Raw genomic sequence first — 16696 nt, forward strand, 5'->3', positions numbered from 1 at the left:
ATTCAGCAGAGTGGGACCAGACCACTGCAAGACAAATAGGTCACCACACTGGAAAGAAAGGTATTTAACACCTGACCGTAACCTGATCTCCCAAGGGATCCGTCTTTGATAACGAGCAGTTTGGACGAGGATGAAATTCACGGTGAAGAGTGAATGTCAAAAATGTCTTCCTGAATTCTGAGTTAAGGTCAAAGCATCATGTCACCCTTATGGCTTCAGCTCAGCTTGAGAGCAGAAAGTTAGTCACAGAATAGCACATCGACTTTGAGATATTGAACCTGCTGTACAATTAAATATGAATGAATATTGTGGACTTAACTCTTTAACTATTTCTTATAGTTAGTCAAAGAAAGAATATTTTACAGCTTCAAGTTGTTTCTTTGTATGATCTCACATCTCTGATTCCAAAAGAATTTAATTCAATTTAATTCATTAGCATTAGGTAATCCATCCAATAGATGATGAGATTAGTCAGTGTGGACCAAAGTGGTGGATTGACAGACCGGCCGTCCATTTTTAGCCTTTTAGTCGCACCACTCGCATGGCTTTAAAAAAAAAAAAATAATAATTGGATTCTAATTTAATTGTGGATGAAACAGAAACTGCAAATGCCAAAGCAGAAGAGACCTGCGTTATCCAAAGACATTAAATAAAACGACAAAAAGCGCATCAAATTTTCCCTTTGCCGTAGGCCTAAGTAATTATTTTTTAAACATATTTTTAATCATCTTTTTTCATTGGCGTTAAACTGTACATACAGGAAATCACTTTTTAAATAAGCTTTCAAATGTATCAATTAATTAATTAGATCCGGTGGCAAATGCCTCCCTACTGAAAGAAGAGTAGCCAAGAAATAAATACCACTGGCTGATCATTAGTGACTGTTGAAACAACGGAATAAAGGACCCTCTTTACCACACACACACACACACACACACCCACACACACACACACACACACACGCTCACATGCAATTCCTCACACAAACTCACATGAATTGCCCTGGGTCTTTACAGTACTTGAAACATTTAGTAATCCCCTAAATACACCCACTTCTTTCTCTCCTCCCTTCTCCCCGTGTTGTTCAATGAGTGCCACTCTGCTGTGCTCGGACCAGGAGGCAGACCTTCACATGTAAAGTAAAGCTGTGTGGCTCTTGGACTCATTGGTCAGCTATGCAGTAGAGAGGAGGATTAGCTCAAGCTGAGCTCCAGTGCAAGGACTGGGCATTTGGCCATTTATCCATCACCTGGCGGACTGAGAGAGACACTACCATACTCTTTGTCTCTTTTCCCCCGAAATCTCCTCTTATCATTCTCCCTTTCTCCTTCTACCTTCCTTCCCTTCTCTCAACCATGACCCTTTTATCGGAGGACCAGTCTGTGAGGCCCCAGCCTTGGCTCCCGGAGCCTGGCAAACACATCAGCACTTCTCTGTACCCAACAGACTACACTGGCTCCAAAGAGAACTACATGGACAGTGGGGATAGCACCGTGTTCGGAGCCGTGGAGCCCCCCAGGCGCTCGCGAGGCCGCCTCATCCTCCATGCAATGGTCATGTTTGGAAGGGAATTCTGCTACGCTGTGGAGGCAGCATTCGTTACACCTGTACTCCTGAGCGTGGGCCTGCCCCGCAGCCTGTATAGCTTGGTGTGGCTGATCAGCCCCATCCTGGGCTTTCTGCTGCAGCCCATCATCGGCTCGGCCAGCGACTACTGCCGTTCGTCGTGGGGCAGGCGGAGACCTTACATCCTGGCCCTGGGCATCCTCATGCTGCTGGGAATCACCCTGTTCCTCAACGGAGATGCTGTCATCTCAGGTGAGAAAGAGATGTAGTTTTACTCTTGTCATATCAGAAAGTGAGTTCATGCTTTGAGTGCCGACTACGCCTTTGATTCAGAGGAAATAAAAGAGAATTAATAACCAGTTCTTACCATCAAAGAAACATGAAATAGTGTAGAGCATACTGTTGAACTCTGACATCGCCTTGATCTCCTTCTATTCTGCTTCTGCTTGGAAGAATAATTGATTTATCTTGTAAACCTCAACGAATGCAAGGCAAACACATGAGGTGTTATGATCTAATTAGATTATCCTCACACTGGTTACATGGTTATAACTTTTACTATCACTTAGAATTTTACCGGCTCAGGCTTCAAATTGGCAGTATGTTCTCTCTAAAAAGAGACACGTCCATCAAGAAAAAAATAGAGATTTAACTGGTGGGCATAATGTCCTCAGATGTCTCTTATGGTCACACTTTTTTTTCTGTGGTGAGAGGGGGGGGCACCCTGCACAGTTTCAAATATTTTAGGCCAACAGTCTAGTCGCAGGACCTTAACACATGCATATGGGTCAATCTCTAGCTAAACTACCATTGGTATAGTGGATTCTATACAGAATTTGTAACTGTGGCAAACCGTGCCTTGCACAACTTGAGGATGAGCAAATGAAGAATGAGATTCCACTTTTATTCCGGCAGCTCAGTACCTATAGGTTCACCTCCCCTGATTTTATGTGTTTGAGCTAGAAGGGCCTGAATTGACTGCTCACACTTTAAACTTGTGACTGAAGTAAAATGTGTGACTGAGCTGATCGCCGGATGATGAGGAAAATCACACTGCACATTTAGCTTTGAAGTAGGAAACAACTGATAACATTTAAACAACTCGACCCTCTTTTCTGAGAATCCGGCAGGCAGCATCACGAGAAGTTCTCTTCCCAAAAGAATCCGTGACCTTTGCAGCCACATGAACAGATTCACTGCTGAGAGTCACAGTGCCGCTGTATTGTTCTTGAAATAAATCATCCTCAATACCTCAATTATTCCTTTTGATTGGATGTTGATGAGAGTATTCATCGGACAGGACAATGAATTGTAGGCTACAAAACATTTGCTCCACATTTTAGGAAATATCCAAAACACTGTAAAAATAGTGACCATGTAAAGTTTGAGGGAGTGTTTGGTTCACCAGTTTGAGAGATCTCTGTTATACTGAAACAGCGGAATTAAACAGGTGAAATAGCAACACAATGTGTATTTAAACTCGGAGTCGAGGATCCTTATTTCAAATCTGAGGCTCAGGTCAAAAGAAAATCTAAATCAGCTTGTTTGAAATAATTTCTTTCTTTGTTGAATGCTCTGATTGTTGATTGAGTTTCTATTAAAAACGTTCCGGGCTTTGCTATAATCATCACACGGACTGTAAAGTATGTCTTTCATCCAACGCGTGCCGGATAAGCTGATTATCTTTCCATGTTTCTCAGAGTTGTGGTGAATGCCACGGGAATCGTGTGACATACGTATTTGCATTGTTGTAACTGCCCTCGCCGAATTTCTCTTTTTGTATCATACAGAAAGGTCAGTTCAGTGTAATGATCTGTTGATGAACTCCATGAAATTGCTGTCCATGGTATACATCTATTAACAGACTTTTATATTGTTTTTGTTCTAAACACACTCATTATCTCTTCCTTAAATCACAAAATAATCAACTCCATTATGTTGAAAGTATGCATGATATATTTTTAGCCTCATTGTTCCTTTTGTAAGAGAACAAAATAACCCTGGCCTTCATGATATAATAGCCAGGTTTCTAAGTGAAATTGTCAGATATCACTTTTTTCTGCCAACTCTAAGTGCCTTTCATTGTGCTGTGTGCTGAATTATTTCTCCTGTAACTTTATCCTCTATACTTGCTAGAATAAACATGCAAATTTGACAGCTCCATCATTAACTGCAGTGCCCGATGTGTGACTATTTTGTTCTGTTTTGCAGCACTAGTCAGCGACAGGTCATTGAGGAGTATATGGGCCATAGTGGTGGTGATGTTCGGAGTCGTGCTGTTTGACTTCGCTGCAGACTTCATCGACGGGCCCATCAAGGCCTACCTGTTTGATGTGTGTTCACATCAAGACAAGGAAAGAGGTCTGCACTACCATGCTCTACTCACAGGTGTGTAACACAGACAAGCACAGAAAACACACACACTGTTGTCGCACTTGCTTCAATATGCATTTTTTTAATTTTATGCTTATTTCTGTCATAAATCTTTTCTCGCTTTGGCTGTTTCCAACTTGCATCTTGATGGACTTGCTTTGAATGAATGGGCATGAATGTGAGTTAGTCATGATGGCACTATACTGAAGGAGATATGAACATTTCAATGAACGATGTCGCTGTCTGAGAGTGGTCTGCATGTTCAGTAAGACTTTGGATGTTTGTTTTTTCATAAGTGTAATAAGACTTTCTTGCCCAGAGTTAGATGAGGGCATTGATACCACGCTCGTTATCGAGACAGCTTAGCTTAGCATAAAGACTGGAAACGAGGGGAAACAGGTAAATAAATCCACCAGCATCTCAGAAGTTCACTAATGAAGATGTTGTATCTTGTTTGTTTAATCTCTACAAAGTGTAAAATGGCAAGTTGTTGTTTCACGTGGGGGTTATGTGCCAGACTGTTTCCTGGCTGGCACAGTGGCCATTTTATTTGAGTGTCCAATAATGTGTGTTCAAGAAATATAAATAATTAGTCCTGTTACTGAGTTCATTTTAGAGTGTTTTAGCTCATTTTGTTGGTTTTACAGCCCACAAATTTACTGTTTTGCTTCACTCTCACCGGTCTCACCTCTGTGCAAGTTTTTGGTAGTTTTGATACATTTTGCTCATTGTTTCACTAATTCGTCATTGAAATCTCACCAGTACAATGTCCCCATGTGGAAAATCCCTCTCTGTGTTACCAAAAGCAACCAAATGCTTCCTTTTATAATAAGTCTCTCAGGGAATTACAGTGTAACTTTGGCTCACTATTTAAAGCAGAACTCCCTTTTCTCTGTGTAATGTGAGTTTTGGAAGATGAGTTTCAGAACCGAGCGTGACATCTCAGATGGATGTTTGCCACCTTTCCTAAACTTTGAATTGTGTGTTCATCAGCCACTTTGATACAGACATGCTGACATGTTTTCATCTGCTTTTCACCTTCAAGTCAACAATATTTTGCTTAATGGATGAACAGATTCACCACTTGTACTACAGAGCACATTTCTGCAAAGTTCAGGGTTGTATTATGAAAAGAAATGTGATGTTCTCAGCCGGTATAATGGACGTAGGCTGTTGTCAGCCAAAGCATCAATTTGTTTTGACTCCTCATCTGGAGTTGGAGATTTACTTAATTTGCATACCATTTATTTGTTCTCTGAAGGGTAAACAAGGCTGCAGTTGCATTTATCACATCCTGGATAAACACACACAGAGAGTTTGGCAGGACCCGTGGACAGCGAATCAATAGCTGTCTCTTTATTTTGGGTGATTTATTAACAATGCGTATCTTAGGGTTACACAGCTGAAGATTGCTTGCTTTATTAACGTATGTAGTAAATAAGATACGCCATATTTAGGTATGATTTCACTTTCAAACCCCTTCTGTAAACCACCATAACCTTATGAAATATGTTCCAAACGAGTCTAAAAAACATACAGGTTCAAGAAAATATTCTTCATACCCTGCAAGGCAAGAGGATGTTTTCAGCGTCAGTGGTGCGTTCAACTGTCAGCAGGCACCGGGTGGTGTGAGCATGCTAGTCAGGCAGTAATCCAGCCCTGAGCTAGTCATGTGCTGCAGTCATGGGTCTGGGCTGAGAGAGACAGAAGCCAGGCACATGACTCTTTAGACGCCCCTGCCACCTCTGGTATGTGAGGTTTGAGGAGGGAGAGAGCTGTTGTGTGTTTCTCTGTGAGTCATGTACCTTACTTACTTACTTGCTTGCTTATTTACTACAGCAACAGGTATACAAACCTGGACACATGAACACATAATTCATTTTTAGCCACACTAGCCGTGTGGGCCCGTGAATGACAATGTTGGTCTGTCGGTTCGGTTGGCAGATCGATGGGTTCACCACTTCAGACTGAAACCTATTAACAACTATCAAATGGATCGCCTTGACATTTGGTGTAGACATTCTTTGTGCTCAGAGGATGAAACCAGTGACTTTGGTGATCCTCTGACTTTCTAATCTAGTCAGTAGTAAGTTGCACATTTGCAAACCAAGTCTAAATAAGCAACCTGCCCTTTCGTTTTTGTATTGTGGCCTGGAATCCCACAATGCCCTGCAAAGCGATTTGCTCGTGTGTCATGTGAACCCGCGTCAGTTTAATTTATACCTCATAGCCTATTTACATCAAATTGCGCCTTGCTCATATTAAATCTCGTCCCCTCTCGTTTTCACTCTCTCTGTGTATATCTTTGAAACCGTCCACAGTTGAGCCCCTGTCATGTCTCTGTTTGCTCTGCTGCACTGTGCTGCAATGCGAGTTACTGCAGTGGCAGAAATATACAGACTTGAGGTGACGTTGATGACAGAGAAAGAAAAGGGAGAAGGATCTTGAATGAGAGAAGAGTGATCGATGCAGCACACAAACAACAATGTTCCAGTCTTTTAGGCATAAATGAAGCGTGACCGAGGTGGTTATTACTTTGCCTGCCAGTTTTTATGATGCAGAGAAATAGCCTCGATCTCAGGAGACCTACATTCTTTGTTATTTAACCATTATTTTTAAGTCATTGACTCAAATCATGTGTGCGTGTATATAATTGTGTAAGCATATGATTTAAGAGAGGCATCTGTCAACAAAACTGCTCCTGCTATACAATTTCATACTCATATTTTTAGATCATCCATGTTGCATACTAACCAACAGGCTGTTCACTCATATACTGTACAGGCAACTGACCTATAAAGTGGTGCAGATTCAGTGAGGGTTTTCCGTCCATTCTGCTGCTCAACTTTCTTGAAGCTCTCATCATTTATATGTCGTATTTTTAGTAAAGAGAGAAGGCTGTGTTGTTCATGAAAGGCACAGAGAGAGATATGATATTTAACACCACACCGGAGCACACGCCGTCTGCAGTTGGTGAGCCTTCATCTTAGTGGCAAACATGCTAAAATGATATTCACTCGATCCACTGCCTGGACATTGAATTTGAATCATATTGTCTACAGTTTGTAGCCTTGTCTTTCTGCAGTAATCATTTATGACAATCTTCTCCTTCATACAAATGTGGTGTTCATTATTCAATGTGGATATGTCCTCCATGTCAGCTGGGATCATTTCCTAATTGTGCAGCAATTACATTAACTGTGCAGCAGTGTGACAATACACAATGTCATTTGTTCACTTTTCCTTTTTGATACTTATTTTTCCATTTGTGTGTGTGTGTGTGTACCAGTGAAAATGAAAGGTTGACACTATCTTTATTCTTTTGTTTTACAGTTTTTCCAGTGCTGTATGTCCAGTATATATACTGTACATATGATATCTGAGTATATAAGTGTTACCTTTCTCAATGCATAGTACTATTTCAACAACAGCTACGACAAAAGTCAAAGCTGAAAGTCAGAGAAGGACTCATAATAGCTGATACCAATTTTCTTTTCGTTTTTATGCACGCACAACCTAAGCTACTGTATCATCAAACCTAAAAGTAAGAGACACACTGAAATAATTCAAGCAGGTTAAGTACCCGTGTCATTTTAAAGAGGTGCTCAACACTAATATTTTTGCTGCACACATAATCACATAGATTCTTGTCAGCATACAGTGTTAAGACAGGTGACTTTTCTAATAATACACATTTCTACAGTATTTCACCGCTCTCGTTTGCAGCCTCAGCAGGCTGCTGGTCTTCAACAAAAAGCTCTAAAAACTCACTCTCTGAAAGAGACTTAATTATGCTGGAAAGGAAGAGTTCTTGCAAAATCTGAGGGTGTGCATTATTTATTCCTTAGTAAACTCTGCCTCCAGTGTTTTAACCTTTGCCGCTGTGTATTCCAGGTCTGGGCGGTGCGTTCGGCTACCTGGTTGGAGCTATGGACTGGGGCCACTCTGTGTTGGGTCAGGTGCTGGGCTCCGAGTACCAAGTCATCTTCTTCTTCTCAGCATTCACATGGGGCATCTTCCTCACTGTGCACCTCTTCAGTATTCCAGAGCAGCCTCTGGGCAAGGACCTGTTTGCCTCTGACCCTTCACCTTCCAGTGCCCTCCGCCTACTGGGCTCCCACAGCAATGGTTACGGAGGGCTGGCTAAAGAGCCCGTCTCACCTCCAGTCCCTGCGTCCGTCCCAGACCTCAGGCCTCGGTCCTTCTCTGCTCTCGGAGAGGCCAACTCAGTGACCTCCAGTGCCAAGCAGCCAAACAAGGAGGTATGTGATCTACAGTCTCCGAGGATGCTCGTGTAGATACACGTGGTAAGATGATTTGGAATACAAATTGAATTTATCCATGCTCATGGTCAAAGGGAGACTTTAATATAGCAGTTTAGAGAAAAAGGACTCGTAATGTAGTCTTAATGCAACTTCTATCAAAAAGCTAAGTGGTGGTGAAATGTTTTGTTAACAAGAAAGTGCAGTTGCCAATATTATTAGATATGAGCACATATGGTACCGAGCCTTCACCGACGATATTCTTTTCAAAGCACTCTATACAGCTTATATTGTTAACATTTCTATGTTAGGACAATAAAGATGAATGCCTGGTTTAACATAGAAGTGAGTTTCTTAGTTAGCTTCGTTTGTAGTTAGGAGGAGCTTCCTGTTTAAAAGCAAGGTTTTTTTGAGTTTTTATTTTTTTAATTTATTTTTGTTTCGATTTTTCATTTTTAGGCAGCTGTGTCTGGAGCGATTATGTTTCTGGGTTGTCCGTCCGTCTGTCCGTATGTACGTACGGTCCATTCTTATATCTCAGGAACGCCGGAAGGGAATTTCTTCAAATTTGGCACAAACGTCCACCTGAAATCAAGATAGAAGTGATTTGATTTTGGTGGTCAAAGGTCAAGGTATAATGTCATAACTCAAGATATTATATGCTAATCATGACGATTTCACACAGATGTCTAATAACATAAAATAATTAAGTGATGACATTTTGGACAGACATGGATGTTAACTGCGACTGACCTGCTTGTTTGTCTGGTTTCAACTACAAACAAAACGTACTGAGGCCTCTGTGTGTTCTCACGCCACCACTCAGCCAATCCTTGACAAGAATATTCATAAATCGATATTGTCGAGGGGGATCAGGATCAAATGGTTAACAGGACCATGATCATGATCTGCAGGGCAAATATTCAAACAACCTCGTGGAGATGATATGCAGTTTGGTAAATACGTCCCGTGCAACATAAAATGTCCAATTTAAACAATTTCCTACATTATGCATTGAGTATTGATGAATTATTTTTGGAACTTTTTTGAACATCAATCAATTAGTCAAACCCTACCAGCTGAGTTGACTTCTGTTTGATGCGTCTTAATGAAAAGAAGAAGGATCTAGCAGAATCATTTGTAGCACCTTCTTCTTAAAACCAACTTTAGTAGTCTCGTAAAGATGTTTGATTAATATTCTCTAACATGTCATGCTTTTGCCTTGATAGTGTCTTAGCTCTAATTGTGTTTGTCTTCCTTTTGTTTGATGAAGCACATTAGTGAGGTTATACAGTGATTAGCTGTGAATGGTTTTAAATGTGAAAGATTGCGATGTCATATCAGATCATGCTTCATTTAATGCCTCTGAAGTACTCTTCACACTGATAGTATTGACTTTGTCATCTGCCCTTTCGTCTTTCATCATCTCGTCTCATCGTCTCCAGCCTTTGAGCACAGTCAAAGTGCTCACTTTGTGATCTATATGTTGAATCCCTTCATTCATTCTAATGAGAGTCTTCACGGAGCAGACGTCAGTTTTCATTGTTGAAGCTTTTGAGCTGACCCCTTTAAGTACCACTAATAACATACCGGGAGAGTAATGAGTGCTACGAGAGGAAAATCTGTGTTCCAATCCTGTCAGTGTTGTTGCTGTTGGAGCTGATGTCTGTGGCGTTTGTGTGTATGTGCAGGCCCAGAAGAGGATGACATTCAGGTCGATGATGAAGACTATCATGAACATGCCAAACCACTACCGCTACCTGTGTGTCAGTCACCTGCTGGGATGGACGGCTTTCCTCTGCAACATGCTCTTCTTCACAGACTTCATGGGACAGGTAATGATTTTGAATACCACACATGTGTTCACCTTTCAGGTGTGGCTTATTGTCGATTCATTGTTTGAGTCATTTTTCTGACAGAAATGCTAAATATTTGCTTGTTCCAGCTTCTCAAATGTGAGGAGTTTATGCTTTTTTTCTATTTTATATGAAGTGAATATTGTTGGGTTTTTAACTGTTGGCTCCACAAAATAAGACAAATCAAAATGTTACCTTGGGCTGTGATTTTGAGGATTTTTGCACAGTATTTCTCAGGCTTGCAAAGCTTAGCATCACTTGGCCACAGCGTCATATTCATCCTACAAATGAGAGTAATATCAGTCTTGTGATGAAACTCGCAGCATATAAGCATCAAAGTGTTTTTTCTCAAAATGTAAAACTATTCCTCTCGAGTATAATTTGTACACTTTAAAAAAACATTTTTTTCTAGCAAAGCCTTATGTAAGATGAAGTTACATGTCAGTATTGTTAATTCGTTAATCATTTAAGTCATATATAAGGCGGAAATGCCAATTATTCTCTGCCTCCAGCTTCTCAAAGCTTCCATTCTCTTTAATCTGTTTTATATCACTGTATACTGAATATGTTTTGTTTTTTTCAAACTGTCAGGATCTGCAATTTGAAGACGTCACCTTAATTGCAGATTTTCCCACTCATTTCTGACATTTTATAGACTAAACCGTTAATCAAAGTAACAATCCATCAATTAGTCACTGTCAAACGAGGCAAGCTGACAAAGTTAGACTAACAACAGAGTTGAAAAAAAACAAGCTGCAATATGTTTTTACGTTGAAGCTCCATTAATCCCTGTTTGTGTAGGGGGGGCAGACGGAGGGTGAAGGAGGGTGAGTAGCCTCTTGTTGTGTGTAACATCCGGGTTGACATGCGGAATAAAGATGAATTCTTCACAGTTTCACCGCGTGTAGGCTGATCAAAGGATGCGTCTCACACCAGGCCGCACCGCCGTGGTTCATTAACACCCGATACACCAGCATGTAATCTAAAACTGCAGGCTTCATCATCCGGGATGAGAAATGTGGAGTCAGTGGCTTCCTGTTGACTGTTGAAAGGAAAGAAAAGATGAAAGCCCGAATGAACGAGGGTGGCCAACATTTTGATATCTATATCAGTGAAGCTGTGTGCTTCGACTGCATTTTAACACGCTCATTGTCAAATTATTTCTCTATTTGTATTGCAGATTGTGTACAATGGAAATCCTTATGCAGACCATAACTCCACGGCCTACGCCACATATGAGAGAGGTGTAGAAGTAGGCTGCTGGGGACTGTGTATTAATGCTGTGTCCTCTGCTCTCTACTCCTGTAAGTACCTGAAAGCTTATGTGTGTGTGCGTGTGTGTGTGTGTGTTTATTTCACAGCAGCCAGCATTCATTAGTGTGACCATGTCATGAATAGCAATAGCAACTCAACAAGGTTGTGCAGGGAAGCAGGTAGTAGTGAGTAATTACCGCCTCATATTCTGTTTGGGATTACAGGCTGTAGTGTGTTGCACAAAGGAAACACACATGTTTCCCCAGCTGATGTTTCATTCAAATCCACAAAGTAGGTGTGCTGTAGTAGCAGTAGTCTTGTAAATTAGCAATTAAGTGTGAAAGGGAGGGAAATAATGTGCTTCATGCAAAGCAAAGTTCAGCCAAATAACAAAGCACTGGCATCACTGCGCCTCTGAGTGTGAAATTGGCTCTATTTAGTCAGGGTGCTGAGAAATTTATTTCACGTGTTTGTTGTTTTCTCTTAACATTGCAGCTCTGAAACGAAAGGTAGCCCGTCCTATGAAATGTCCAGTCAACTTTAGCAAATCTAATGCACACTGTGGAGGGTTTCATAATGTTTTTATCAACATCTTTAAGAGGCATAAAAGACAAAGCAGTTGTCACCTAGTCCAAACTTCATGTGGGTTTGCTGTGATTCTCAAGTAAAACTACTTTCCTCATTGATGACGTTTGTGTGTTTTCAGACGTGCAGCGTTTCCTCCTCCCGTACATCGGCCTGAAGGGATTATACTTTGTGGGCTACTTTGTATTCGGCATGGGCACCAGCCTGATTGGCCTCTTCCCCAACACCATCGCCACGCTCATCCTCTGCACCGTATTCGGAGTCATGTCCAGCACGCTCTACACCATCCCATTCAACCTGATAGCGGAGTACCAGCGGGAAGAAGAGGTACTAAGCTGACAGAAGGAATGTTTTTCAGGGTTGAGATGCATTTGAGTAGAGGAAAATAAACATTGTGCTCAACCAAAAGACAAAAACAGAGAGCTGGGGGGGGGTGTGCCATTTAATGCTTCACACACCCAAATCAGTTAGGATTGAGTTCAAGTTCTTTACTTTTCAGATGCACTACAATTACATGAGCAAGCAGCCCTGAGGGGCTCAAGTGTCGAGAGTCAGGGTGGATGACCTGCTGGTGCTCATCCACACAGCCTGGGGTCGGTCTGTCAGAAAGCTCAGGGTCCAATCACAGAGGGCGGTATTGAGTCCCATCTCTCTGTGAGATCTCTGTTTCTGAGCTTGATGATGAACGTAGATGGCACAATGGTGTCGAATGCTGAAATATAATGAACAGCTTTCTCACATATGTAACTCTGGTCCTGATGGGATTGGGCACTGTGGAGGTTTAGGTTAATGGCGTCATCTGTAGATCTGTTTGGTCTGTTTCAATGAGTCAGGGCGAGAGGAGGCAGAGGGCTTTTGTTCTTTTTGGGGACACAGACAATGGTTGATGTTCCTTTTATTCAGTTTTGAATGTCAGAATGTTTTTCCTTCGGCTCAGCCTTCTTCAGTTTGCAGTTGAGTTCTTTTAACTGTTCACCAGGAATGAGTGTCAACAGACATTTTTCACAATTTTATAGACAAAATAAGTAATCGAGAAAACCATCTGCAGATTAATCGATAACAGAAAATAATTGTTAGTCATTGAAAACGAATTAGCATCCTAACTTATTTGGGTGTGAAACCCCCATTTAGTATTTTTAGGTTTGATATGTATTGAAATTACTGAGTGGCATGTATTTATTAGTATTTTAATTCCATAAAGTTGGCCAGACAGAAAGGATAATATTCTCACTTCCAGTTGAACCTCAAGTCAAAACTGAGATTACTCTGAAAGCTCATGCAAAAGACATTATTCAGTTGAGTAGTTGTGAATGACCGTCAGGTGTAAAATTGGTTTAGTGCCACTTTAATTCAAGTTACTTTATTACACCAGGAAAATGCTCTTAGTATCAATAAACAATAAAAGCGGACTCTATAATTAAACAAAACATAACTTTTGATTCTGCTTAATGAACGAGTTTACAAATTATTCCCATTCAGAACATCATATCTGACAACTAACATCCAAACAAGTACAGACTCATAAAAATAAATCATAACATACAACATCTTCCCTGTAGCTTTTATTAAAAAATCAATTGCTTGAAGAAAAAAACCGATTTATGTTTGTTTTGATGTGTCCCGGCATGCTCAGTCAATACCTCATTAAGTTGAACCAGGGGAGCTGGTGATGAAATTTAATAGCATTTGGCTGAGGTGCCCGAGGAGAGCTTTATTCATCATAAAAAATACAGATACTAAAAATCATATATATGAGATGGTCTCATATATGAGATGGTCTTGGTATTTCCCGGGGCTAATTCTTTTTTACCCATTGATTGCTTTCTGCACTGAGCATTTTTGTTAATACAGAAATGACATCAAATATTGCCCTCTCCCCCCCCCCTCCTCCTCCTCCCTCAGGAACAGCTGAAGCTGCGAGGAAGCATTGTAAGTCAGCGAGGCTCCGGGGTGGACTGTGCCGCCCTCACCTGCATGGTCCAACTGGCTCAGATCATTGTCGGTGCGGGTCTAGGAGCTCTGGTCAACATGGCAGGAAGTGTAATCGTGGTGGTGCTTTCGGCCTCGACCGTGTCCCTGTTCGGCTGCATCTTCATCGCCCTCTATATCAGAAATGTGGACTAATTCTGCTTATGTAAAAGTATTTAATGGTATTGTTTTAATAAATACAGATTCTATATTATATCGTCAACATGTCTTTGATTCTTGTGATTCCATTAATTTGACTAATGGGACAGTTTTCACCTTGAGGTGGCACAGAAATGGGTGTTTTTCCAGTATGTTGTGGCACAGGAGGCCAGATAGTTAATATTTATTTGTTGGTTTATTTGATAAGGGACAGTGCACATTCATAAAAACATTGCTGTAAATGTGCCAGAGTTAGCCAAGAGGCTATTTTTCATCTGTAGTCCCAAGAGGCAGATGTTACAAAGTAAACCTAAAAACAGAAACAACACACGCTTATTTGCTGTCTTGCTGAGAGTTAGATGAGAAGATTAATGCCTTCCTTGACTTTTTTTCTACCCCTAACCCACCGGATATTCCCGTTCCTTATGTGAAATGGAAGTCAAAGTTGAAAATTTCTCACGTAGCTGTTTTCAGTAACAGCCCTTCCGTAGTTATGTTAATGCAAACGACGATCTTTTCCTAAACCTAACTGAGTAGTGTTGTTGCCTGAGCATAAGTTGTATTCTGTGAAGACGGACGTTTATGTTGAAAAGACTGATTCAATTGAATTTATTTTGTATAGCCCAAAATTTCAAACAAATCCCAAATTTGCCACAGAGGGCTTTACAATCTGTACACATAAGACATCCTCTGTCTTGGGACCCTCACATCGGCACAGGGCAATGTGTACAGAATGAACAACACAATTCAATGCTTATGACATAAATCATTCATATAATGAGAGTATTAAGCAGAATAATGACGGGAAAATTGCGACTATTAAAAATAACAGCAGCAGTGATAGTAGAACAATGATAATAAAAGCAGTAATAGTATTGGTAATAGTAGTAACGTGACTAATAATAATAATGAGCAGTAGCTGGCTTTCGTAGGAAAACGCACAAATGAGGAGTTACTTTTTGTAAGATATCCTACAAACCGTTGAATGAGGATACGTTGACAGTTGTAACGAACTGCAGAGACCAAACTATTTTTTTGCACCGGGATGTTGACATGTTTATTTTTGTTTCAAAGTTAAGCATTTTATCATGGAGGTCTGTGGGTTGTGACTCACTTTTGGAGCCAGCCTCAAGTCCCCATTTGAAGAACTGCAGTTTTTGGCAATTGCGTGTTGGCTTCATTTTTCATTACCGGAGGCTGCTTGCTCTAAATTCCATATTGAGCATCTTTAAATCAAGGACCTGGGTACTTCCAACACTGGCATTGAAACATATTGTATATAATAATATTATGCATATTCCTTTTTCAATAAAGTAGAAAGAGATTTATTTTTTTAAAGATTTCTAACAAGGTAGTCAAACTTTTTTTGCGAGGGAAAACATATCAGAAACCCATTATTATTCAAAGCAGAGCACTTTTATACGTCTGAAAACATGTCTGGCTAGTTTGTCGGCTATTTCACTTTTTTCACTGGATTTTAGGTTCGGGGGCGACAAATTGGGGGCGTCTGTGGCACAGTCACAGTCTGGTAGAGTGGGTCGTCCTTCAATCAGACGATCGGCAATTCGATCATTGGCTCCGCTAGTCCATACCGATGTGTCCTTGGGCAAGACACAAAATTGCTCCCGTAGGCTGTGCCTGCGGTGTATGAATGGGTATGACATTTTGACAGTCCTGATGGGCAGGTGGCACCTTGCAGCACTGCCATTAGTGTATGAATGGGTGTGTATGGGTGACATGTTGTGTAAAAGTGCTTTGAGTGGTAGGAAGCCTAGAAAAGTGCTGTAATACAGTCCATTTACCATATACCATGGTTAAAAACAAGTTCTCCCTCCCTTATTATTTCTGTTTCTACCCCCCAGGCTTTGTAAAGAGGCTCAGTTGTCGAAGCTTTTCATACTTCTTCTTGTCTTGTTATCCACTTATTATAATACATCGACATCGACAGAAGAAAGGTGCTGCATCTGACGCCACCATTATTATTTCTGCCAACATTTCACAGGTTTTAGGTGTTATGGCTGTGTCTCAGGCACTTTCAAATCTATTTTCAAATGGAAAATGGACTGTATTTATGAAGCGCGTTTCTACCTTACTGGACAAAACTAAAAAGCTTAACAATTTTCCTCTCATTCATACACCATTAATGGTGGAACTGCCATGCAAGGTCGCTTGCCTGCCCATTGGGAGCAACTTGGGGTTCATTGTCTTGCTCAAGGACATCCACATGTGGACAGGAGGGGCCGGGGATCGAACAGACAACCTGCTCTATCTCCTGAGCCACTCGTTTTTCAATGAGGGAGAAAGAATTTTCAAGAAAGTAATCAAAGACAATTGATTGAAAAAAAAATTTGTGGTGCACAACAAAAACACTTTCCTACACATCCAAAACACATCAAAGGCTCTCCAGCTCCCTGGGAGATCAATTGAGATATTAGATATTATTATATAAATTATATTTGATTCATGTAATTTTCTTCCCCTCAAAGGGGATTTTACAAACAGATGAAATGCTTACTGTGTGAGAGTAAACTGATTTGCGTGTGTGGGATCGTGATTTAATCATTCTGATGTACCAATGCAACTTGACAATTATACTTATAATTACACTAGATTTGCATGGGCGTATGAACACGCAATGATACCCTTTGCTTAGCTGCTTAATTGAAAAATAGT

The 16696-nt window shown here is 40.8% G+C and overlaps 1 protein-coding gene across 1 annotated transcript; it reads left to right on the top strand.

The window, feature by feature from the left end:
• Positions 1–1355: 1355 nt before the first annotated feature.
• On the top strand, positions 1356–14020 carry slc45a2 (solute carrier family 45 member 2). Its single transcript, XM_076102067.1, has 7 exons — positions 1356–1818; positions 3778–3954; positions 7834–8201; positions 9893–10036; positions 11238–11361; positions 12018–12223; positions 13799–14020. The coding sequence occupies exons 1-7, from the start codon at positions 1356–1358 to the stop codon at positions 14018–14020; spliced, it is 1704 nt and encodes a 567-aa protein (XP_075958182.1).
• The last annotated feature ends 2676 nt before the right edge of the window (positions 14021–16696 follow it).

Source organism: Anarhichas minor, unplaced genomic scaffold (genome assembly GCF_050575085.1).
Source record: "Anarhichas minor isolate MPS153535 unplaced genomic scaffold, ASM5057508v1 ptg000002l, whole genome shotgun sequence".
Classification (NCBI taxonomy): Eukaryota; Metazoa; Chordata; class Actinopteri; order Perciformes; family Anarhichadidae; genus Anarhichas; species Anarhichas minor.

Coding starts and splice junctions, on each gene's coding strand:
- slc45a2 (XM_076102067.1), top strand. CDS start 1,356: ATGACCCTTTTATCGGAGGACCAGTCTGTGAGGCCCCAGCCTTGGCTC. Junction 8,202..9,892: donor CCAAGCAGCCAAACAAGGAG/GTATGTGATCTA, acceptor GTGTATGTGCAG/GCCCAGAAGAGGATGACATT. Junction 11,362..12,017: donor GTCCTCTGCTCTCTACTCCT/GTAAGTACCTGA, acceptor GTGTGTTTTCAG/ACGTGCAGCGTTTCCTCCTC.